The following is a 24,071-nucleotide window of genomic DNA, read 5'->3' as shown; positions in this document are numbered from 1 at the left end:
GAAGAACAAACATTTAAGCTAACAAAAATGTAACTGCTTTCCTATTTTCCAGAAATCTTTTTTGTTACTTCTGATCCAGTTTTGGGGTTAGACTAAATGTGATGCTGTAAAAGGCAGGCTCAGTTTCTGTATTTATTTATTTAAATATACTAATCTGCTTCCATCAGTTTTATTTCTTACATAGTGAGTCAGCAGCTGTGGGGCTATGTGATCTTCCGGGCACACTGCACAATAGACAGCGGAGCCTCGCGGCATATGACAATTTCATTATGTTTCATATTATGTGCAATCCTTCAGAGCAGATATTTAAAGGAAGGTCTCGCAAAGTCATCTTCTGCTTTCATGTCTGTGCTTCCCTCTTAGCAATACTCCCTGAAGGAAATGTGCTATTATTGACAGAAAGCCGAGTGGCTGACAAGACAAAAAACAAAAGCTGAACAGTGTTCATGCAGGAATTGCAAATACACGCAAGAACACATGCAAAGGAGGGGTTTCCCCCCCTTTTTCTTTTCACAAGATGACCTGCGATGGTGTGCGAATCTGTGGCTCTAAATTCCAATGTTCACATTATTTCCCCCCACTCCACCCCAAGTTAGCCACAAAGCATATTGTTGGAACCAAGGTTGGAGGTTCCTTTGGGAAGGAGGGGAGAGACACATATGCCATGATCTCAACGACCTTGGGAGGAAGGTGGTGGGATATCATGTATAATAAAGAATACTGTGCACCAATCAATGGATGATCTGCCCATCAACTCCACCCCCTCAAATTGGGTAGCTCAGTTGGTTAGAGCATGGTATGCAGATAATGCCAAAGTTTGAACCCCATGTGGGACAGCTGCCTTTTCCTGCATTGCAGGGTGTTGGACCACTAGAATGATTCCAACGCTACAATTCTATGAGGCTACGAAATAGGAGTACCAGGGTTGAGAGTGTTTTTGTGTGTTTTTCTCTCAGGCGCTTTCCTTTGGCGTGAAGTGACTTATGGGGCTGCTGAGGCAGAATGAGGGCGAGGCTGAAGGGACTCTCCCCCTTTCTCTAACAAGGACTTACTGCTCCGAGTAACAATGACAATTTTGAAGCGAGGTTCCCCAGTGACAAAGATTCTTCTCACCTGCCAGGCCCACCCAGCGCCATCATTTAATCCTTTCGGCACTAGGTAAGGGGGAGGGGAAGCATTTATTTCCCCCATTTGAAGGGTGGCGATATTTTTGCTATGTTGGTGTTTTCTTTTTCGCTTTATGGGGGGTGGAGGGGTCTTTTTGGCGGGGTTACCGCACGGCTTTTATTGTGAGGTGTTTTGTTTCTCGTTTCCCTGGATGGTTCTTTGCTCTTAAAACGAGTCGCTCGCGGGCCCCTTGCACTGGACGGATGATTTTATTTACTTAATTTCCACCGCATATTATTCTCTCCAGGAGAGAGAGAGGGAGAGGGAGAGAGAGAGAGAATCCTTTTCCCGCGCTTAAAAACAACGGCATTTTCAGAGAGAGAGAGAGAACGAGAGCGGTTGGGCAAACGAAGATGACGCGCTAAGAGAATTTTAATTTTGAGGGCGGCGGCGGCGGCGGGGAGGGGGGTTATTGGAGGGAAAAGATCCGCCAACCACGTGACGGGCTCTGGCGGGAGAACCGTTGGCGTCGAACGCGGCCTCGTGACGCCACAAAAGCCCCGCGTGCCGACTAGGCGTTCGCCCGGCGCCGCACAGGCGCGCGCCTCCTCCTCCTCCCGGGTCCCCCTCGCGCCTGGCGCGCGCCGCGCCCGCTGGCCTCCTCCTCCTCGTTTGCCTCCGCCCCTTGTTTCCCCTCCCCTCCCCCAATTCCTTTCTTGAACATTCACTTTCTCCCCACCCACCCCCACCCCCACCCCGCTCCCCTTCGTCTGCGCGGACGGAGGGAAGGGGAGCGTCACTTTGGGGGCGCGCGGGGTGGGGGGTTTGCCTGGAGCCCCTCGGACCCCTGGCTGGCCCAGGGGCGGGGGGGCGAAAACTATGCCTCGCCAGGAGCCGCTGGAACCACCCGAGCAAGCGAGGAGCGAGGGCAACAGGCCATGAGGAGCGACCATCATGGAAGCCAGATATCCTTCCTCGGCTGTTTTCATTCCCCAGCACCACCGGGGGAGAGTTAACGACGTTGTATATTTCTAGCTATGCATAAGCGTACACACACAGTCCATGTGATTGCACATACATATATACATGCATACATATAAACATGCATACATATACATTTATATACATGTACACACACATACACATATACATGTTGTTTAGTCGTTTAGTCGTGTCCGACTCTTCGTGACCCCATGGACCAGAGCACGCCAGGCACTCCTGTCTTGCACTGCCTCCCGCAGTTTGGTCAAACTCATGTTCGTAGCTTCGAGAACACTGTCCAACCATCTTGTCCTCTGTCGTCCCCTTCTCCTAGTGCCCTCAATCTTTCCCAACATCAGGGTCTTTTCCAAGGATTCTTCTCTTCTCATGAGGTGGCCAAAGTATTGGAGCCTCAGCTTCACGATCTGTCCTTCCAGGGAGCACTCAGGGCTGATTTCCTTAAGAATGGATAGGTTTGATCTTCTTGCAGTCCATGGGACTCTCAAGAGTCTCCTCCAGCACCATAATTCAAAAGCATCAATTCTTCGGCGATCAGCCTTCTTTATGGTCCAACTCTCACTTCCATACATCACTACTGGGAAAACCATAGCTTTAACTATACGGACCTTTGTCGGCAAGGTGATGTCTCTGCTTTTTAAGATGCTGTCTAGGTTTGTCATTGCTTTTCTCCCAAGAAGCAGGCGTCTTTTAATTTCGTGACTGCTGTCACCATCTGCAGTGATCAAGGAGCCCAAGAAAGTAAAATCTCTCACTGCCTCCATTTCTTCCCCTTCTATTTGCCAGGAGGTGATGGGACCAGTGGCCATGATCTTGGTTTTTTTGATGTTGAGTTTCAGACCATATTTTGCGCTCTCCTCTTTCACCCTCATTAAAAGGTTCTTTAATTCCTCCTCGCTTTCTGCCATCAAGGTTGTGTCATCTGCATATCTGAGGTTGTTGATATTTCTTCCAGCAATCTTAATTCCGGCTTGGGATTCATCTAGTCCAGCCTTTCGCATGATGAATTCTGCATATAAGTTAAATAAGCAGGGAGACAATATACAACCTTGTCGTACTCCTTTCCCAATTTTGAACCAATCAGTTGTTCCATATCCAGTTCTAACTGTAGCTTCTTGTCCCACATAGAGATTTCTCAGGAGACATATGAGGTGATCAGGCACTCCCATTTCTTTAAGAACTTGCCATAGTTTGCTGTGGTCGACACAGTCAAAGGCTTTTGCATAGTCAATGAAGCAGAAGTAGACGTTTTTCTGGAACTCTCTAGCTTTCTCCATAATCCAGCGCATGTTTGCTATTTGGTCTCTGGTTCCTCTGCCCTTTCAAAATCCAGCTTGCACTTCTGGGAGTTCTCGGTCCACATACTGCCTAAGCCTGCCTTGTAAAATTTTAAGCATAACCTTGCTAGCGTGTGAAATGAGCATATACATACACACACACAAACCTCAATTGCAGAATTGCACATGGCAGGGGACAGGCTCACCCACTGCTAGAAAGTGCATCAGTAACTCAAGGCAAACCATTTCTGGTGAAATAGGATGGGGATTTTCCCAAGAAAGGAGCATTGCACCATGCTCAGCATACCGGAATACCCAATGAACTGCTTTGTGGGCCCCCATGAGACCACTCGTGTTCACTGTCGCAGCAATGCTTCATTCACAGAAATGCTGTTTTAAGTGGGTATCCACAAACGCAGCCTGGAGCTGCTTCGCAAGGAAGCATTGGTGAAATTGTTAGGAAATTATCATGTGCTATTGACATGTGGAATTTGCAAGCATCATTCAGGATTTCCCTGCACCAATAAGTTTGCAATATAAAGTCTGGAAGCGGATAGATCTATCGGGGAGTCCTTATGCACTATAGTGTATAGTTCTCCAGAAGGAAATGCGCCACCAATACAACCCCCAAAATGAATATCTGGGCAATTTGGAGGCAGTTTATCACTGCAGAAAGCCCTCTTGAATTGCAATGGGTCATACTTTCGGAAATGTTTGTGTAGGATTTCAGCCTATACAAATCTTTGTGTGTTGAGGTTTGGAAGTATATTGGACCCTTAATACAGTCCCATTGGAAAAAAAGTTACATATATCACAGGAACCTTTTAATCTTTGCTTTTACTATTCTTGCACCCTATCTTGTGTGTTACTACTGTATTAGCTCTCCATTTATTTAAATTGTATTAGCTCTCCATTTATTTAAATTGTATAGTTTTGCCCTACAGTTGCAGCAATTTTCACAATGCCTTGGATCATTCATAGATAACAAAAATAGCAGAAAAATACGGTACATATAAAACACTGGTTTAAATAACAAAACAATATTCTTTATTGCTCCCACTGTTGACTATTATAATCTAAGTGACTTGGTGCAGGAACCTGTGGGTTGTATCTAAGGTGTATTTAGAGTAGACTACTGAAGTTAATGAATGTGTGTTAGTCATGTCTATTAACCTCAATGGGTCTGCTATGAGTAGGACTAGCATTGGATAAAACTGTGTAATGGGAAGGATGGGATTGGGGACCCAGCACAATCTGGCTAAGGGAGAAAAAGGATAAATGCTTAATAAAGACAGCTGATTTCCTTAACTAGTTTTTCATTTACGTGGTTTTTAAACGTCATCCATGACAAGTTTAGAAAAGGAAAGATTAATTTTGAAAGTACTTTGGAATTGCTTACTAAATTTGACATCCCCTTTGATTATGTTCATGTGAAACACATTTTTAAGGTGAGAATACCTGTATAACTGAATAGGATTGGAAGTACTATTAATCTGCAAACCGTTACTTTAAAATAAGGTTTTAAAGATGAATTTACTATACAGTATGTGAAAAACCGAGCAGATTAGTTTGTCACTGAGGTCAATGATATTTGGAGACATTACTCCAGGCTTCCTCAACCACAGCCCTCCAGATGTTTTTGGCCTACAACTCACATGATCCCTAGCTAGCAGGACCAGTGGTCAGGGATGATGGGAATTGTAGTCTCAAAGCATCTGGAGGTCTGAGGTTGAGGAAGCCTGCATTACTCTCTGTTCAGTATTGTAAAGTCTGTCGGGGACCGTGTCATTACTATATTCTGTACAGTGCTTTCTAGCACATTGATGGAGTTACATCATTACATATTAAACAGTACTAGCAGCAGCAGAGAGGAGTAGAAAAAAGCTTGTTGCAGAATAGATTTTTCCTCAAGCTAGCAATATTTGGTTATCACCTTCTGGCACATTGTGGTCATATTTTGCATTGGCTTTATACATTCAACATCTCAAAAGTCTAGCCTCTTTCATTCATATGGCATGTTATATGCTGAGCATGGTAACCAAAAATGCCAAAGCTTCCCCTCCCCACCCCCTGATGTGTCCCCACCCCAACCCTGAAGTTTGTAACATGGAGTTTCAGTGGAACATAATGTTTGACCCTCCTTTGCAGCATTTTCCACACAATGCTTCTCTAGGACCTCCTGCTGGCCTGACAAAGATCATTCTCACAACAAAGAACAATATATTTTGGTCCTCATTTTTTGTAAGGTGTCAAGGTAATAAACAACTATTTGATTTTTTAGAAGACATCTGAAGGCAGTCCTGTTCAGGGAAGTTTTTAATGTTTGATGTTTTATTGTGTTTTTAATATCCTGTTGGAAGCCGCCCAGATTGTATTATTATTATTATTATTATTATTATTATTATTATTATATAAAGTCTCTGTTGCTTTTTCTCCTTTAACTTTTAAGTTACTTTTGACAGACTTATCTAATGTTACACAATTCCATATTTATCCTGTTTCAGTATCCAACAGACTGTTACAAAAGTTACTGGTGGTTTAGCTAAATATAATTATATATATACATATATGTAACAATTATATGGCCATAATCAGTTATTTAAATATTGCTTTTAAAATATAAAAATGTTTTTATGTCATGTGCCTATTTTGTCACTTAAATGAAACAGTCAAAATAAACTGCATATAAAAGGAGAAACTATTGGCCTTAATATTCTCAAATGTATTTCCTCTTCTTCTTAAACCAAAACATTTTTTTTAAAAAATTAAACACTTCATCTCCAATGGTAAGAACTCTTTATTTGTTGTATGAAATGAAGTAACATTTCCCGTGTGAAAAATCAAAATAAGCTTGTATTTATTGCCTCTTGAGTGTTGGAAAGTTAGGATGCTTTTCAGCTGGATACGTTTGTTGAAGAATTTAGTTACCTGATTTTAATTTTATGAATGTGTAGCTTTTGTACAGAATGAAGATTCTGCTGCTGCGTAATACAGTGGTCATGCAAACCTATTTTACTGTGCAAAACAAGCTTTTTAAGTTCTCATGCAGATGTAAAAAAAGCCATTAATTACATAGGAGAGAAACATGTTTTACAAATTTGAGGCAAAATCCAGCCAATATTAGGTTGATAACAACAATAAATATTTAAGTATGTTTTTATCAGTCCCATTGACACACAGCCTAAGGAATTTAAGTTAAAAATGATCCAGGTTACTGGATCATGCCCTTACATTTTTGCTCCATATGTTATTCCCTGAAATTATTTGTGTGTTTTTTCTGTTGCATTTTCCCCAGCTAATATCCAACCATCTCTTATGCAGCCTTTACCACCATCTTCATAGTCCCAGCTGCTGCTTTTCTCATCCAGGTGCTTTTTCATTATACCTTCTTCAGTTACAGTGTTCACCCATTGGCACGATCCAGTCAAAGTTAAGCACCCTTAAAACACATGTGCATGTCCATAAAACAAGCTCACTGTAATAACAACTTGAAAGTGCGTAACTATAAAATCAGAAATGACTTAAAGTGCCTGCTGAAATAAAAAGGTATTTATTAGGCGCTGGAAGTTCAATGGGGAGTGGGCCTTTCTGATCTCAGCATGAAGGGAGTTCCAGAAAATTGGACCCACAATACTGAATGAATATGAGCTGTACATCCAAGCCATGGGGATTGCTAACAGCTACTCCCCCGAAGACCTCAGTGATTGGGCAGGGCTATAAGGAAGCAAGCAGTCCTTAAGTACCCGTCTGGATGTTGTTCTAAATTAGATTTGGAAGGAGCAATCAGATAGCAAGTGTGCTACAAGCAATATGAAACAACAATGGCAATTAGGAGTAAATTAAACCTAATGCATACCATCTAAAAACGAACACAGACAACATCATTTCATGCCTTGGGCAATCAAATAGAAGGGAAAGGATAGGAGCACATGGGCCTAAGATATGCCTTAAGGTGCTTAGGAGAAAACGTGTGTAGGAAGCAAATTAAACGAAATAAAATATGGGTCATTGCCCTCCAATGCTATTGTCAAATAGGAAATACTGCCTCTTAAATTATACAGGTTTTATGGGGCTACTGCCTCTTGGTGTGATCAAAGCACGTCATGGGAAGTGAGGGCAGAGCTCACTAAGAACTGTCTGAAAGGCTACTACTTCAAAACTTCAAACTCCAGTATAATATCTCTGACTGGAAGTAGTCAGAAATATGTTGCTTAAAAACTGCGACTGAAGTTTTACTTGTCAGAACATTTAAAAATTATGAGTAAGATGCAGACTTAGGCCATTTCACATACTGTAATTCCCATTGAAATCAGTGGAAGTTAATTAATGACTTTTTTTCCATTTTAATGTGAGAGGGACATAAGTGAAATTCAGTAGGGCTTGCACCCAAGTAAGGAGAATTAGGATTTCAACCTGACAGGCCATTTTAAATACAGAAAGCTGGCGGAACCTACCTTTATTCGAAACTCTGTTCAATTGCGGGGCTATGGTTGGCAGAGATGGCCGCCCTAAGCCTTGCCAGAGGGAAAACAAGCATTCAAAATAGAATTTGATTCACACCACCCTTTTTGCTGACGCATATTCCGCTGGGTTGCCAGGTCCTGTGGTTGAGCTGAACAGAGTTAGGACCTACCGTTAGTCCCACCCACCACCGCCCCGCCCCCATAATGCCCATTTTTTTCAGGGCTTATACCAGCTTACTATCCATTGGTTTCATTTTAGTTAGCTCTGCCAGTACGAGGATGTTCGATGTTCCACTGGGGTATCTGGCTGAGCCAGAGGATGTGGGGTTTATGCTGTGCTGGGCATCCCAGCAGATCTTGGCTTTAGATTGTCCCTTGAATTAGTTTCACCCACCTTAACCGACCCATATTTGAGTACTGTTGTTCAGACAAATTATATTATCAATTAAACATGGCAAGATTGCAATTTTTGTAGTGGTGTGCAGCTTTGTTGTAGTGTGTAGAATTAATGGCGTGTCTGTGCAAGAGCATGTAATATTCCCTGTGCTTAACTGCAAATGATAATTTTGCACAATAGTATGCAGATATGTTCATTGGCTGTATCCACAAGTTGCAAGAGGAACATTAATAATGCAGAACACCTGACGGAGCTTTAAAATTTATGAAACAGCTAATGGATAATAGGGAGGCCTTTACTGCAACTTCACAAATGAAATTTACTAGCTCACAAGCATTTTTATTAGTCTACTTGTTATAGCTATGTTAGTAATATGTGGCTCAGAAAAGAAACCATAGTCAAGGTGTTATGCCTGGTGTTCTTATATGCTACTTACAGGTATGCAGTTTACTATGACCCAGAGCTGTGACAACCGCCACACTTTACCTTGCATTTGATTATATCAGAGAAAAGCCTTTCCATGCAGAGAAATGCAAAGCATCCCTTTCCCTGCACAGCCCCTTTCTCTGTCTAATCCTGGTGTCCCCAAAGTCCCATTCCACTGGTTCATAAGATTTGAAGAGCTAGACGTGCAGGTTTTTTAAGTGGACTGTGTACGTTTTGAAGACATCTCTCATCCTCAGTTGCTTTCATGTCCTGCAAACATTTTGGAGATACCTGGCTGGCCACTGTTGGAAACAGAATGCCATTCCAGGTGGGCCTTTTGTCTAATACAGCAGTAGTTTTTCTTTTTTAACATTATCGCCATAAAGAAATATATACTTTTTTTTAAAAAAAAACCACAACTAATTTTCTGTCTTAAGAAGTACTGTATCTGATGGTTGCATAGAAGTGCCTGTCCTTATCTTTTTGCATTAATGATGTGATGCTGTGTATTTTGTTATGCATTATTCTTAACTCACCCCCTCCCCTTTAAGCAGGCAAGTGATTCATTGAAGTCTGGAACTATTACTATAGAAGATTTTAGAGGAATTTATCGTACTATAGCACACAGATGTGAAATCCATGATCTTTTCAAAACTCACTCTCCGAACCACAAATTGCTCCCACTTTCAAATCTAGTCCAGTTTCTTAAAAATGAACAGTTTCAGCCTGAAGTTGATGAAAGGGTTGCTGCTCAGCTCATTGCAAAGTTTGAGCCCATCGAAGAAGGTACACTGGATTTTTAAATATCTAATTTCATAATTGTTCTTACAATATTTTTAATAGCATTAATCACTGGTAGCTATTTTTATCTTTAAGTATGGTGCAATCTTATACATCTTTATTAGAAAATGAACAACTTAGTTCAGTGCATGGGAATGCAACATTACGCTAAAGCTTGAAGTTGGACAGTGGATCTGTTCTTGGGTACGATTACTGAAAGGTTCACAGAGTACCTTTGGAAAGTGGTGCCCCACCCCCCCCTCCAGTCTTGTCCTGTAAGACAAGACAAGGGTAAGAGAACTGTGTGCTACTGGGCTCTGTTACCAAAAGGCACATGTGTTGTCTTTGAGCGGTGACCCCCATTGATCTTCCTCACCCTTTGATCTTTCCTGAGGAAAAGCCTGGGCACAGTTTGAGGAGGAAATCACTCACATACATAGGCTGGACCAAGTTTAATAAATCAAACCCAGCATATTGAATTATCTCTGGAGAGCAACAGGAAGCTAATGAAGATGCTGGAGCACTTGTATAATATGATCTTAGCAACTCATCTGTTTGAAGATGGGCTGCTATATTTAGTGCCAGTTGAAACTTCCAAATGGTTATTAAAGGGGGGGCTGATGTAGTCCAGTCCTGTCTATGAAGGTGCAAATGATGGTCACTGGATCTGGTGAAAAGATAGTGGCCATCTCAAATGCACAGATAATGAATGGCACGCCGGATGGATCTGTATTACTATGGAAAGTTGAACTCCATCAGTGAGGGGAGTTAGTGGCCTCTTTTGAATATAACATTAATAGTCCTTTGGTATTTCAATCTTGCCTTGATTCAACCTAACCAAGATCAATTGACAAGTCTAGTTTCTCAACCTGTCAAGATGCTAGTAGGACAGGTTGAATGAAAAATAAATATGTATGGTCAGAAACCTGGTAACCTTCCAGATCCCACCAGCAGAAATTCATAGACAATGGCATAATAGGCCAGAGGCATATATATTTAAATCACTGAAGTATAACTCTCCTTATCAGTCTCTGTGCAAAGGTTTAGATCAGGAGTAGTCTACCTTTTATACCTACCACCCACTAATGCATCTTTCTTGATGGTAAAATTTTCTTACCGCCAACCAGTGCTCGATGGAAGGAGGATTTGGCTTGTGCCGTAGAACCCCCTACTGCCCACCTAGAATCCTGAAACGCCCACTAGTGGGTGGTAGGGACCAAGTTGACAACCCCTGGTTTAGATCAACATCACAAGCTATGTGGCATGGAGAAAAATATCATTTAGATGTGCTGTAGTCTACTCAGGCTTTAGAGCAGGCATAGGCAAACTCGGCCCTCCAGATGTTCTGGGACTACAATTCCCATCCGTGACCACTGGTCTTGTTAGCTAGGGATCATGGGAATTGTAGTCCCAAAATTGTAGTCCTGAGCTTGCCTATGCCTGCTTTAGAGAGTTAAGAGAATGCTTTAAGCAGGTAGGCAATGAAATAGTAGGTGTAATCAAATGCTGGTAAATCTGAAATGATGTAAGCTAAAAAAAAAGTACCCACAATTATGGTTACAAGGGTTAGCAATCAAGAGAGTCGTTGGAAACAATGCATAAAATAGTATGCATGATTGCATGTAAATGTGCATCCACAGTTTGAGTACTGTGAAATAGTATTTAAAAGATAAATATTTTGCCTTCCTATTCCTGGAATGTACAAGGTGTATTATAATAAACTTTATAAAATAATTTTATTTTTTATAAAATAAAAGAATAACAACAGTAAAGTAGTACACAATCTCAAATGACTATACAAAAGCAAGTATAAAACAGCACAAAATTAATCCAACAGCCCCCAAAATTAGTAAAAACCATACCAATTATAAGGTGAGTTAAACATTTGGGAAGGTAGAACAGTCTTCCCTAGAAGAGGCATCCCAACCCCTGCTAACACACAGTAGGTTAGGTAGAGATATAGAAGGAAACAACAAATATGTTCATTTTTCCAATGAGAAAAGGCTAAAGGGATGTGAACCTTGCAACATCAGAAAAATGCAGAGCCAGGCAAATATATCTTTGAAACAGGGTGCATATATTTACCTTCGGATACTGTGAGAACAGGGACCCAGGTGGCGCTGTGGGTTAAACCACAGAGCCTAGGGCTTGCTGATCAGAAGGTCAGCGGTTCGAATCCCTGAGCTCCCGTTGCTCGGTCCCAGCTCCTGCCAACCTAGCAGTTCGAAAGCACGTCAAAATGCAAGTAGATAAATAGGAACCGCTACAGCGGGAAGGTAAACGGCGTTTCCGTGTGCTGCTCTGGTTCGCCAGAAGTGGCTTTGTCATGCTGGCCACATGACCTGGAAGCTATACGCCGGCTCCCTCGGCCAATAATGCGAGATGAGCGCGCAACCCCAGAGTCTGTCGCGACTGGACCTAATGGTCAGGGGTCCCTTTACCTTTACCTTACTGTGAGAACAAGAAGACACTTAATTTGTGACTGTAATCTGAGAAGTAAGGAACAAATTGATTTCAGAAAGGATAGTCTGGTTTACTGGCTGTTAAGTCTGAGCCCATCCATCTTGAAACGGTATTCTGTAATAGCTTGAACAGCTAGAGGTAGAATGGGAAAGTATGGAAGTTATTGAATTACAGGGTTGATATCTTCTGTTCAAACATTTTGTGTGAGAAGCACAGGAAAATTGGCTGGATGGATCATTTGCCCTACCCTCTCTAAATATTATTTGTCAGTAATGTCAGTGACTTCTTTAACAAAAAAATAATTTTGTTATTTTTATGTAAAATTTTTGTTAGCTTCAGAGCCAGTTTACTATGCATTATGTGACAATCTATTCAGTTGTGGACAGTGTATTTTAAAAACTCCAATTTGGATAAAGTTCAGAAGTGATCAGAAAATGTTTTTTTTTTTAAAGAAAAGAAGAAGATAGAAGGAACATGTTGCAGAAACAGGTCAAATTAGCCCAAGGAAAAGACAGCGGGGGGGGGGGGGGGATGACTAGCAATATATTTTTGGATATTACATGGAAATGTTGCAAAAATGACAGAAATGAATTATTCACACTAGTCAGGATGGAAAGAGAAATGGTTATGGCCCCATTTCTTCAGCTGGTGTAAAACATGAGAGAGGTGGAGTGGTGCACTTTAAGCAAAAACCTACTAAAGGGAGTGAGATTGTGCCAGCTCAGTTGGCTGCTGTCCACACAAAAATTGTAACAGCGCAGCCTCAAAACCTTAATCCCAAAACTGCACCTTTATAATTTTCTGATTCTCTGCCATTTGACCCCAACCTCTCTGTTGATGTGAGCCACTAAGAATTCTCAGTCTCTGGGCTGCATCTTATATTACTATTTGTACTCTAGTGCACATGCCAGAGTGCAATATGTGATCATTCAGACTTCTTATTTTTGAAGTTACATATCAAACATTGGACCCTACTTAAACTCAAATGGATTTAAAAGTTAACTCACAATCTTTACTGGAGATTCAGTTCTCAGGGGGCAGATTTTATGTCTTTTTGGGAACAGTCCAGTTATAGCATATTTCCCAAAATCATTATTAAGTATCGAATCAATAGATTGTTATGTTGTACTTCAGGAACTGTTGGTGACTCTTCCTGGTTATCAAGCCTTAAAAATTGCAGAATGAGATGCAGAGCTGATCATTTGCCTTTTAACCACAGTCAGAATCGCAGTTGCAAATTACTCAGAAGAAAACAGCAACACAGCACCAAGAATGCGGGAAGAAAGGGGAGGCTATTGTAAAGTGATAGTTTCATTGTGGATAGACAGGGGTCAGCAAACTTTTTCAGCAGGGGGCCAGTCCACTGTCCCTCAGACCTTGTGGGTGGCTGGGCTATATTTTGAAAAAAAATAATGAATTCCTAGGCCCCACAAGTAACCCAGAGATGCATTTTTTTAAAGGACACATTCTACTCATGTAAAAACACCAGGCAGGCCCCACAAATAACCCAGAGATACATTTTAAATGAAAGAACACATTCTACTCATGTAAAAACATGCTGATTCCTGGATCGTCCGCGGGCCGGATTTAGAAGGCGATTGGGCCGCATCCGGCCCCCGGGCCTTAGTTTGGGGACCCTGCTACAGGCCTACCTACACTTACCTGCGAGTAAGAGCTTATCCAAACTTACCTTTCCTCCATGCTTTCCAGGCATGGTTGGCTCTTTAAAACTCTGTGTCTGAGCACTTTCCCCGCCCCATAGCTTTCCACACGAAAGCCCGCTCTTTACTCCTGAATTGGAGCAAACAGTGATTTGCAGAAAACCCGAATTGACGTTCATTGAGCTCCAGCTTTAAAGAGAGTTTCTTTGTAGGGAAAGCTCAGACGAAAATAAGCTCACTCAGATTTGGAGTTTAAAAGCATGGACCTGTATGAAAGCTTGGGGCAAAAGATAAGTATGGCAGTGTGGATAAGCCCTAAGTCTCATTGAACTCAGTGGGACTTACATCTGAGTAGACACTGCTAGTATACCGCAGTGTAAGCAAATCAAGGCAATGGGATGATAACTTTGTACAAAAATACCGTTATATCCTGTAGTACAAATTGCTGGCCACATGACCCAGAAAAAACTGCGGAAGCGGACAAACGCCAGCTCCCTTGGCCTTTAAAGCGAGATGAGCGCCGCAACCCCAGTTGTTCGTGACTGGACTTAATTGTCAGTGGTCCCTTTACCCTTTACCTTACAAAATGTACAGATAAAGTAGTTGCTTGCTTTGTACATATCAGGCAGCTGTGTGCTACTTTTACCAGACACCTGCATTTGCCCTACCTGCAATAAAACATCTCTCTCCCATAGTGTCTAGAGCCACAGCAAGCAATGTAACTCTCCAATGTTTTGACTTTACCCCCCACCCCTCCCCACGGTGCTCTCTTCCATTGTCTCTCGAGACAGACATGCAGCATAATTCTTATTTGGAAGGCTGTCCACAAGGAGGGGAGACTTACCTATTCACACCCCCACATTGTGACGTACAGTCCCCACCCCCGGGCAAGTAGGAGTCTTAGGAAAATAACCCCCTATTGGCACTGGCTGGGATTCCCCCCCCCCACTATGTGTCAAGTTGTGTTAGGCAATAACCTCTGTTCCCAGTAAGAATTGGTCTTGCACTCATAATTATTCTAGGAAAAACAAGATACGTAGCTACATATTTGGTGAATATTAATTTTGCATCTGTTTTACTGGCCCCTATGAACAGCAGTGCTGGAAAACAACCCCGGGTTCCTACAACACAGTGGTTCTGGGAAGGACATGTTCCTGAAAGTTTGGAACAGTTTAGATTCATGTTTTGCTTTCACTGGAGCAAGGGGATGGCTTGACTTCTTACATGGCTTCTAAGAGCCTAACAGCCCAATCCTCTCCCACTTTGTAGTAAAGCAAAGAATTGGGTTGTTATTTAATTAGCTACAGCCTGCCTCTCCCAGGGGCTCAGATGCAGAACAGACTTTCTCCTTGAAAAATATGGTTTCTTTCTTCCCAAAGGGCTTGCAGTCTAAGAAAGAGAGGCTTGGAAGTAATTGGGATCAAAGGGAAGAACAGAAGTAAAGTTAAAATGTACTTTATGTAGAAATAAAGATGGCTAAGCACTTTGCAACTCTGTGAACACCAAGCTGTCTCCTCCCTTTTGCACCTCTTAAAAGGTTCCAACTCTCCCCCCACCCCACTACAAACACCCCCAGCCTCAAATGCAAATTTGAATACCAAACACAATAAAGACAAAACTTTTTACAACCCACAAAAAGTAGCTCAAATGTCCTTATATGATCCATGAGAATTGAACTTTTTGTATGGTTTAAAAGTAGGGTCATGAATTTTTATTATTTATTGTATACTGCCCATCTGAAGATCTCAGGGCAGTTTGCAACATAAAACATTTTCTCCTCAATTTTATTGTTTTATCTTTTTGTAAGCCACTCTGAGGTCCCCTCCCCTCAATCAAGCTAATGCTATTCTAGGCTGCATCAACAGAAGTATTGTATCTTGATCAAGGGAAGTAATAGTACTATTGTACTCTATTATGCCTTGGTCAGGCCACACTTGGAATACTGTGTCGTTTTTTTGCTGCTGCATCACACTGAGTTGAGTCAATGAGTCAAATATAAGATAGAGGATGCCTGCTTACTAGCAGTACATATGAAAAGGATCCTGGGATCTTAGGGGACCATGAGCTTAATGTGAGTCAACAGGTGTTGCTGTGGAATCCTGCTGAGAATTATATAGAGATTAAAATTTCCACATGGTACCCTCTCGATATATAACTAACTGTGAGAGAATAATATTTTATAGAAAAACAAGATAGAAATAGGATTAAGCAATTAAAAGCCTCAGGATGCCACAGAGAGTGAGGAGTGTTCTGCCCCACCTAGAATGCCTTGAAATCGCAGTGGCCTTCCACAATATTCCAGTATATACCATTGCACTTTTAACACAGCCACACTGCCAACTGGGGTTGACTGCAAAGACCATATGGCCGTGTTTATTTGTTACACATGCATGCAGTGTATATGCATGGATTAATGGCAATAGTACATTCTCTCAGTCAACCCTAAAACTGGCTGCTGCGTCGTGTACCAATTGGATTTACCAAATGCTCTTCAAAAGCAGCCCCATGTATTACACATTACAGTAGTTATCCTGGATAACGGTGAGCAAAATCATATATCGCCAATATTCTTATACTGGACCACTTTTCGTCAGCCCCAGCCAGCAAGTCTAGTAGTCAAGGGTGGTGCAAGTTGGGAGTTCAACAATATCTGGAGGGCCACAGATTATTCAGCCCTGAAATAAGAACAAAAGCCTCTGTATGTGATTTGACACCCACACGCTCCATGTCGCATTAACATATTTAGTCTGAAATGGTTTGAAATTTTGCTTAATTCTGCAAGGAACTATGGTAGGAGATGTAATTATTTCCCCTGTAATATTCTGGCTTTCAGCAAAGAGAAGTTCACAGATGACATTTGAAGGATTTCTAAGATTCATGACATCTGAGGAATGCGTGGTATTTAAATCTCAGCACAAAACTGTCTACCAGGATATGACCCGTCCACTGTGTGAATACTTTATTTCATCCTCGCACAACACCTACCTCATATCTGACCAGCTAATAGGGCCAAGTCACCTGTGGGGTTATGCAAGGTATTTGTGCCCATTTTAAAATAGTAGTTTATCAAGTAGGATAAGTACGGTAGTTCAGAGAAGCAGCGTCTCATGTTTCCCCGGCTCTTTCTTACAAAACCCTATCTTGAAATGTAAGAGACAGTTATGGCCCACTCAGCAGCACCAACGGAAAATAAAGTGACCCCCCCATCTCCCCACCCCACCCTGTGCATGTATAATGAAGCAGAGTTTGAGAAGTTCCACTATGTGGGAACGGGATGGTTTTGGGGACTATAACATTAATGGCTGCTCTTTGGGACCGTATGGTGATTCAGTTGTGGTCCCCCATTTGTGAAATGCCCCCCTTTGTGAGGTGCATCTGTCTCCCTCATTATTTTCAGGAGAAAAATAAAAACATTCCTGTTTACCCATGTCATTTGATGGCTAAAAGACCCTGCTCCTGAGATTGCTGGTTGAGAATGTTTTTTAAAAAACTTATTTCTAAAGAATGTTTTAAAATTACCTTTAGTTCTTGGGTTTTTAAAACTAATTTCTGTGTTTGCTGCCCTGGGCTCTTTCAGGAAGAAAGGCACGATGGAAATCGGAACATTAAAAAAATACGGTACATACATCATAACATAACATAACATGTTCTTCTAACTATGCCTCTACGTGGGTATTGGCAGGAGGGCAAGCTAGTTGTAGGAGATCAGGATCCAAGCCAGCTCCTTATGGAATGAGTATCAGAAAATGGATGTAGGGGTGGGTAAATCTGTCAATTTTTTATTGTTATTAAACTTTATTGGAATTCAAATTGAAACAAAACAGATCAAAACATAAACAAATCATACAAATCATTATAAATCCTTATTTACAAATAATAATAATAATAATAATAATAATAATAATAATCAAATATTATCTAATACAAAGATTCACTAGACTTTCCTGTCCAATCCCTTTACTCAAATTAGATCAAATAAAGTAAAACAACTCATATATACAATAAACATATCAAACAGGTAAACTTATCCTCTCCTTCCATAAACTTCCTCTTGTCTTCATCTTAGTCTCATTAAATTTTTAGCTGGTTACTGCTTCCCTCAGCATGGTAGGCTTCCCTGGTGTTCCCTCTTGTCTTTGTAATCCTTACGCACAGTACAGAGCTTTAAAAATAGATCCAGGATTTTAATGTAGGGTATTGTTGCTTCATATAGTTACCAAATTTCCCCCAGTTTTGTTCAAACGTCTGTTTGCTACAGTAGCAAATCTGTCAATTTTGGTTTCTCGGTTTCTCATTTTGCCAATCTTAATATCAATTCTCCACATTTCCCCATCAGTTTGTGTGTGTGTTTAAAAAGTCCTCATGAAAAACCACCAGCATTTTAGTGCATATCTCTCCTAAGACACACATTTTTGTATGCAGTTTTGCCTAATATACATTTTTTGCAGGCAATTTCCCCTTATACAACACATTTTAGTATGTTGCATTCACTAATGTTACTCACTGATACACACTTTCCCCTGGTATATGCATGTTTGTTTTCTATTTGATTGGAGATCTGCATCACAAGGGTTGGAGAACCCTTCACTTCACATACTGTTTTAGGGAGTGTGAATTAGGTAGATGTGGCTTTAAATGCAAAGCGCATCAAATTTCTCCCCTATTCTTAACTGGATGCAAAGATGCTCAGAGCAGCAAACCAGGGATGTTGTTCCAACCATTGCCTGGCCCCAGTTGTGAGCTTTCATAGTTGGGCAGCCTAAGGGTTGCCTCTAGCTCTGCTTTCTCTGAAAAGCTGCTGTGATTCACATGGATCCATGTCCTTCAGGTGATGGTTCCTGTGGGGCTCGCCACTAGATGCAGAGCGGGAGTTGTGGGGTAGCTTTATTCACGGTGTAAGGTTCTTAGGAGGAGTCAAAGTCAGAGGAGGGCAAAGCAGATACCAGCAATGCCATGAAATATAGATGCTATGAAAAAAATTGCAGGCATGAGGAGCACCCATCCCCCAGTAATCAACTGTTTGGAAGCACCCTTTGTCAGAGAGAAGGGTGTTAGCCAAATCATCTACCTGGGGTGCTATTTTGCATTTGTAGAGATTTATTTCTTTATTTGTTACATATATTCCACCTTTCCTCCAAGGAGCCCAGGACGAGGCACCTGGCTCTCCCAATCTTCATATTATCCCGACAGCAACCCTCTTTCTTTCTTTCTTTCTTTCTTTCTTTCTTTCTTTCTTTCTTTCTTTCTTTCTTTCTTTCTTTCTTTCCAGTGCTCTAATGAAAGGATGCCGCTGCTTAGAAATTGACTGCTGGGATGGACCAAACAATGATCCTGTTGTTTATCATGGACATACATTAACAAGCAAAATTAGCTTTAAGACCGTCATCCAGGTGATCAGCAAGTATGCCTTTTTGGTAGGTACATATGTGCAGGGGTTTAACAGAGCACAATGAACAAGGTTCTTTCAGAGTTTTGGCCGTAGATAGTGTATGTGATGGTGTCCTGCCCATGGAACTTCCCGCAAGAATGTTTGCCCGGCACTGACTGTGCAGAGCTATAGGTGAAAAGATTCATATTTGCCCAAGCTCTTTCTTATGGATAGTAATTATTTATTGCTGCTTCTGATTGTTTTCTGAGTTTTATTTTGTCTTTATACTGTTCTCTTACTATTTGTTAGGTTGTTTTTCTTTAAATTAAGCTGATAAATGCATCCACCATAGTTGGGGAACTAGATGTTGTTGAATTCCAGTTCCCATCATCCCTGACCATGGCTGGAACTAATGGGAGACAGAGTCCAACAACATCTGGAGAGCTACTGGTTCCCCATCTCTGCAATACACTTTTATACAGTATATGATTGAAGTCTCCCTGAGCTCAGTGGGACTTCCTTCTGAGTAGGCATTCCATAGCATTGCACTGTAAATATGCCAGTGCCATTTGCTTTTTGAATTTTAGCTTTGGGCAAATGAAAGGTGGTGTAGAAATGTCTTTAAATTAGTAATGTTAAGAAATAGTACATTTCAGGTTTTGCTGTTTTGGCCATGTTTGCTGTGGGTGGATGAAAATTAATTAGAGAATTCTAAGCGTTGGAAAGGACTTAAAGGTAACTTGGCCCATTCCTTAACCATCCCCACAAGATGAAACAAGTTGCAACAGTTAGAAAGCAGGGACGCAGTGCAGAGGTCACCACAGGGCAAAAAGCCAGTATGCCAGTAGCCTTCTGGCATTTGTTGAACATGTGTGGATATAAACTGTGCAGGAGGTGAGTGGTGTGTGTGTGTGTGTGTGTGTTTTGGCCAGATCTGCCCCCAATCATCTGCACCACCTTTTCCACTCTTGACTTTCCCACTTAATGTAGTAAGGTCTGAAGAGGGATTTTCCACATGCTTAGCTGAGACAAGAAGTGGATAGAGAAAGGGCACTCTCTAAATAAACACTAAAACTCAGGGATGTCAAATGAAGCTGAATGTTGGAAGACTCAGTACAGGTAGAATGAGGTACTTCTTCACTCTCGTTGCTTCTAGTTAACCTATGAAATTAACTCCCACAACAAATAGTGCCAGTCAGTCAAATGTATTTGTTTGTTTTTTGAATGACCAATAGTTTTTCACAAACAAACTGCAAAGTAGTACACTTTAACAGCACATTGGGCCGCGTGTTGTACAATGAAATTTTGTTTGATCAGCTGGGCTGCTAATGCAAACGTAGAAACCTTATTATGTCATGAATTTATCCTCATCCATCAACAAATGACAGGTTTTCTCTCTATTATTCAAAAAAGGAAACTCTGAAGAATTTGTTTTTTTAAAAAAACTAACCCTAGGAGAATTTAACAGGGAGCAATACAGTACATAATGAACAACATTTCCAACTCTCCTTGGCCACAGTACACAAACATTAGATTTGCAGGTATTCTGGCATATCTCCCACCCAAATATGTTGTGGGTATAGTTTGAAATCTCAAAGCTGTGCACACCTTCCTCAACGCATCAAATTGTAATTCAAAAAATAAACTGAAAGATTCCCTGAATAAATTGGTGAGAATTGCATATTTGGAGATGAGATCTACAGTAGCTAAAAGAAGGTCCCACTCTTTAACTTCATTTATAATATTTTGCAAATATAGGGGTTGCAATCTTGTGCACACCATCAACTATCAGTCTATAATTGATTATATGGATTTCACATTGGCTGGCCCAGCTTTGTGCAGACCTATTAGAAATTTGCTTCAAATAATTTTTTTTGGGGGGCAACCCTGAATCTGGCATATGCTGTAATTTCAACCAATATAGAAGCAAGGCAGTCTGAACTCTGGATAATATCGCTGGGAGGGAACCTAACCATGGGATTGTCATCTGGGGAAGTTTGGAGGTGCAGCTGTTGGGAGTGAAGCTGGCACTAATAGTTCTGCACTTTTTCCATGGTTTATCCCTGCGTAATCTTTTGAAGATGGCCTTGCTCAGCCAGGACTTTGTGGCTGCAGGCAAGTTCTATTTCTCATCCTAGCTTGCTTCACAGAATTCTCGTGAAGAGAAAATGGGATAATCCGGAGTATTTTCCCTTCAACAAAGGATAAGATGAAATGTGGCAGATAAACTATTTACATCTGGTGCCAAGGACAAAAATGAAAGACACTTTCACCTGTCAGTCTTAAATCTTTAGCATTTTAAATCAAAAGGCAATCTGGTTCAGTTAGTTTTGAAGGAGATTACGTAGCCAAAAAGAGAGAGAGAGAGTAATTCTTGCACATATCTGGCATTTATTTATTAAGGGAAATCTTGTATACACTTATTTTAACATACTCTTTTCTCTTTGTATATGTCTGGATGGCACCATAAACTAAAGCAACACAGTGGTGGTTGGTACCCATTGTGATTGGTAGGGCAGAAGGTAAAGAGACTAACAGAAGGTGGAACAAGAGCCAAGGTTTTGCCCCAGTCCTGCTACGGCAAAGCTGGTTTAATTGCAAATGAGAGTCAGACAGGTGGGGACTTTCTGAGAGCAGGATGAGGTTGGTGGGGAAGTGACTCATTCAACCTGATGGACCAGCCTCCACTGCAGCGACAATGAAACTTCAGGATAGTATTCTGAACATGACTCACCTTATATCCAAACCCTTTACAAGCTGTGGTTTGTAGCTGTAGGGCTGTTTCATGGCCAATTTCGTTTCCACGTAATGCTCTCTCACACACATATTTCTCCATGGAATGTCTTGGGCTTTCCCATGGGTATAGCTACTTTTGGTCAGTTCCCTTTGCCTTGAAGCCACCAGCATCGTATAAATCAGTAGCTGTATCCAGGATGATCCTAGTTCATATGAGAAATCGCCACATTAATACAGTCCTGAGAATGCTTGAAGGAATATTGTGTGGTGAGGGGAAATGCCTATAGCCAAGGTCCAGAGAGCCATGCTGCTAGTTCCCAAGGGACTTAGGGTGTATGCTTTTCTTAAGAGCACCTCCCCACGCCATACGGCAAACTGCTTTTAGAAAAGGAGTGTGTCCCCTCACCTCCCAGCCCCCGCAAATCTGTTTGTAATATGGCATTGACATTACTTGGGTAAAGGGGAATAGCCAGAAAATCCCTTTGGGAATATCCAAGTTCTTGGGTATGCCAAGTAGCTCTCTGAGGTTTAACCTATCAGTGATGCACACACATTACAATACCACCACTGGTTCTGTAAGGTAAAATGTATACCCAAATCCCACCTGTGTGTGGTCTGTAGCACAAAAGAGAACTGTCGTTTCTTTGAGAGTGGTTGCTTCTGCCTAGACAATCAGCTGGGATATAAGATGTCGCAGTATTGTTTTGTATCTTTATTGCAGATAACAGTGCATGCTTCTCGTAGTATTCTTTTCTCTTGTTTTATATTTTCGTATTTGTGTAACTGGGAATTACAGTACTCATTGAATTGTACTTCCAGGTCTCCGATTATCCTCTGATACTGTCTTTGGAGAATCACTGTAGCCCTAAACAGCAGGAAGTAATGGCAGATTATCTGACAAATATCCTGGGTGACATGTTGGTTATATCTGCGATTGATGATATAATGCCAACTGAGCTCCCTTCCCCTGAGGTAACAAAACTGAGTTGCTCTTTCATAAAAGATAACAAGGAGGAAATCATTGCAGTTGGCATGGTTATTTCCTAAGAAGTTTATCATGTTCCCCCTATTAAAATATGCAGAATTAACTACACCTGGAATGCATTCTGTTCGGTATAGAGTTAATGTACAAATAGAAAATAACCAGTATGTCCCCCCCAACATTAAGAAGAAAATATGCGTGTCAAAAAATTCAAGTGTAGACTGAAACATTGGAAATACAATGCATTGTAGATTCCCTTGAACCTTCCAATGCATGTATTCATTATTTATTATTACCCTAAGGATGATAACACACCTTATATTTGTTATGCTATTTTAGTTATGTGATTCTAAAACAAAACAAAAGCCTGCAACATGTCAGAAAGGTACTTGTGTGGAATACATTAAAAGTCTCACAATCTGAGCTTCATATCCCTCATTTGCTTTTCAAAGCAATCTTTAAAATATGCATTCTGGGAATTCGCACGTTCCCCCCCCCCCCAATCCTACATCTCCATTCCAGAGTTCTTGAATGGAAACACCAGATAGGCTACTGTACTTACTTGAGGTTGACAAGCATGGCTTGCCATGAAAGCTAATTGGCTGCAAGCTGTTCTCTGTGTCGCCACAACTATGAATCAGGACAAAAGAAGGGGGCCAATGACTTCATGCAATATCCTAGCAACTTTTTCCCATGGCAGCTTCAAGGGATGACATTTAGAAAAGCTGGGATGGAACACGATAAAGATCAACACTTTTGTCCCAGCCTTTGTAGTTTAAAGGGCTTGTCTGCACCAGAATTTAATGTGGTTTTGAAGCTCCTTGTGTCTCTAAACTATTTGTGGCATCCACACAACATTCCCCCTTATCTGAGTGACAGCCCATGAACCACATGAGCAGGGTGCGCGAAAGCCCACCCCGTTCTGCCTACTTTTGGCGATGAGTTTCCTGTAGCAAGTATGTGTGAAAAGGATCCTAGCCCTTGTGAATTTGAAATGTATCTATTTGAATAGTTTTATTTGCACAGTCCCAGTTTTTTATTAGGAGATTTGTCCTAACAAATGCGTTCTAATTTTAAACCGGGAGTGAGCAACCGCAGGCCCAGGTGCTGAATGCTGCTGCCCTCCAGACCTCTCTCTTTGGCCCTTAGAGTTCTCATCGGGCCACATCCCTCACTTCCCCACTCTGTGCCCTCTTCAACTGCTTTTTGCTGGAATGCGTCTTGGACTGTAATAGAGGCAACTCCCCAATTGTGTGCGTCCAGGACTCGCATGACCACGTGCCATTTTTTTGCACCAAAAGAGGGGGCAGACTTAATGTGCATTTCACTGTCACACATGGTGCCTTGGAATGCAACCTCTGCATAAATGGGGAGTTGCCTGTAATGCTATTTGCTTGCCTAGATGAACAGAT

General features: G+C 41.4%; 1 protein-coding gene across 1 annotated transcript in view; it reads left to right on the top strand.

The window, feature by feature from the left end:
- The first annotated feature begins 18,842 nt into the window (after nt 1–18,842).
- Nucleotides 18,843–24,071, top strand: part of PLCZ1 (phospholipase C zeta 1) — a 29,839-nt gene continuing 24,610 nt past the window's right edge. Inside the window, exons 1-2 of the mRNA XM_035127869.3 lie at nt 18,843–18,987; nt 22,497–22,649. Of these exons, the coding sequence (XP_034983760.3) occupies nt 18,850–18,987; nt 22,497–22,649 (291 nt within the window). The 5' untranslated portion in view covers nt 18,843–18,849. The remainder of the gene's footprint in view (nt 18,988–22,496; nt 22,650–24,071) is intronic.

Source organism: Zootoca vivipara, chromosome 9, assembly GCF_965207765.1.
Source record: "Zootoca vivipara chromosome 9, rZooViv2.hap1.1, whole genome shotgun sequence".
Lineage (NCBI taxonomy): Eukaryota > Metazoa > Chordata > Lepidosauria > Squamata > Lacertidae > Zootoca > Zootoca vivipara.
This window is presented reverse-complemented; position numbering and strand designations above follow the sequence as displayed.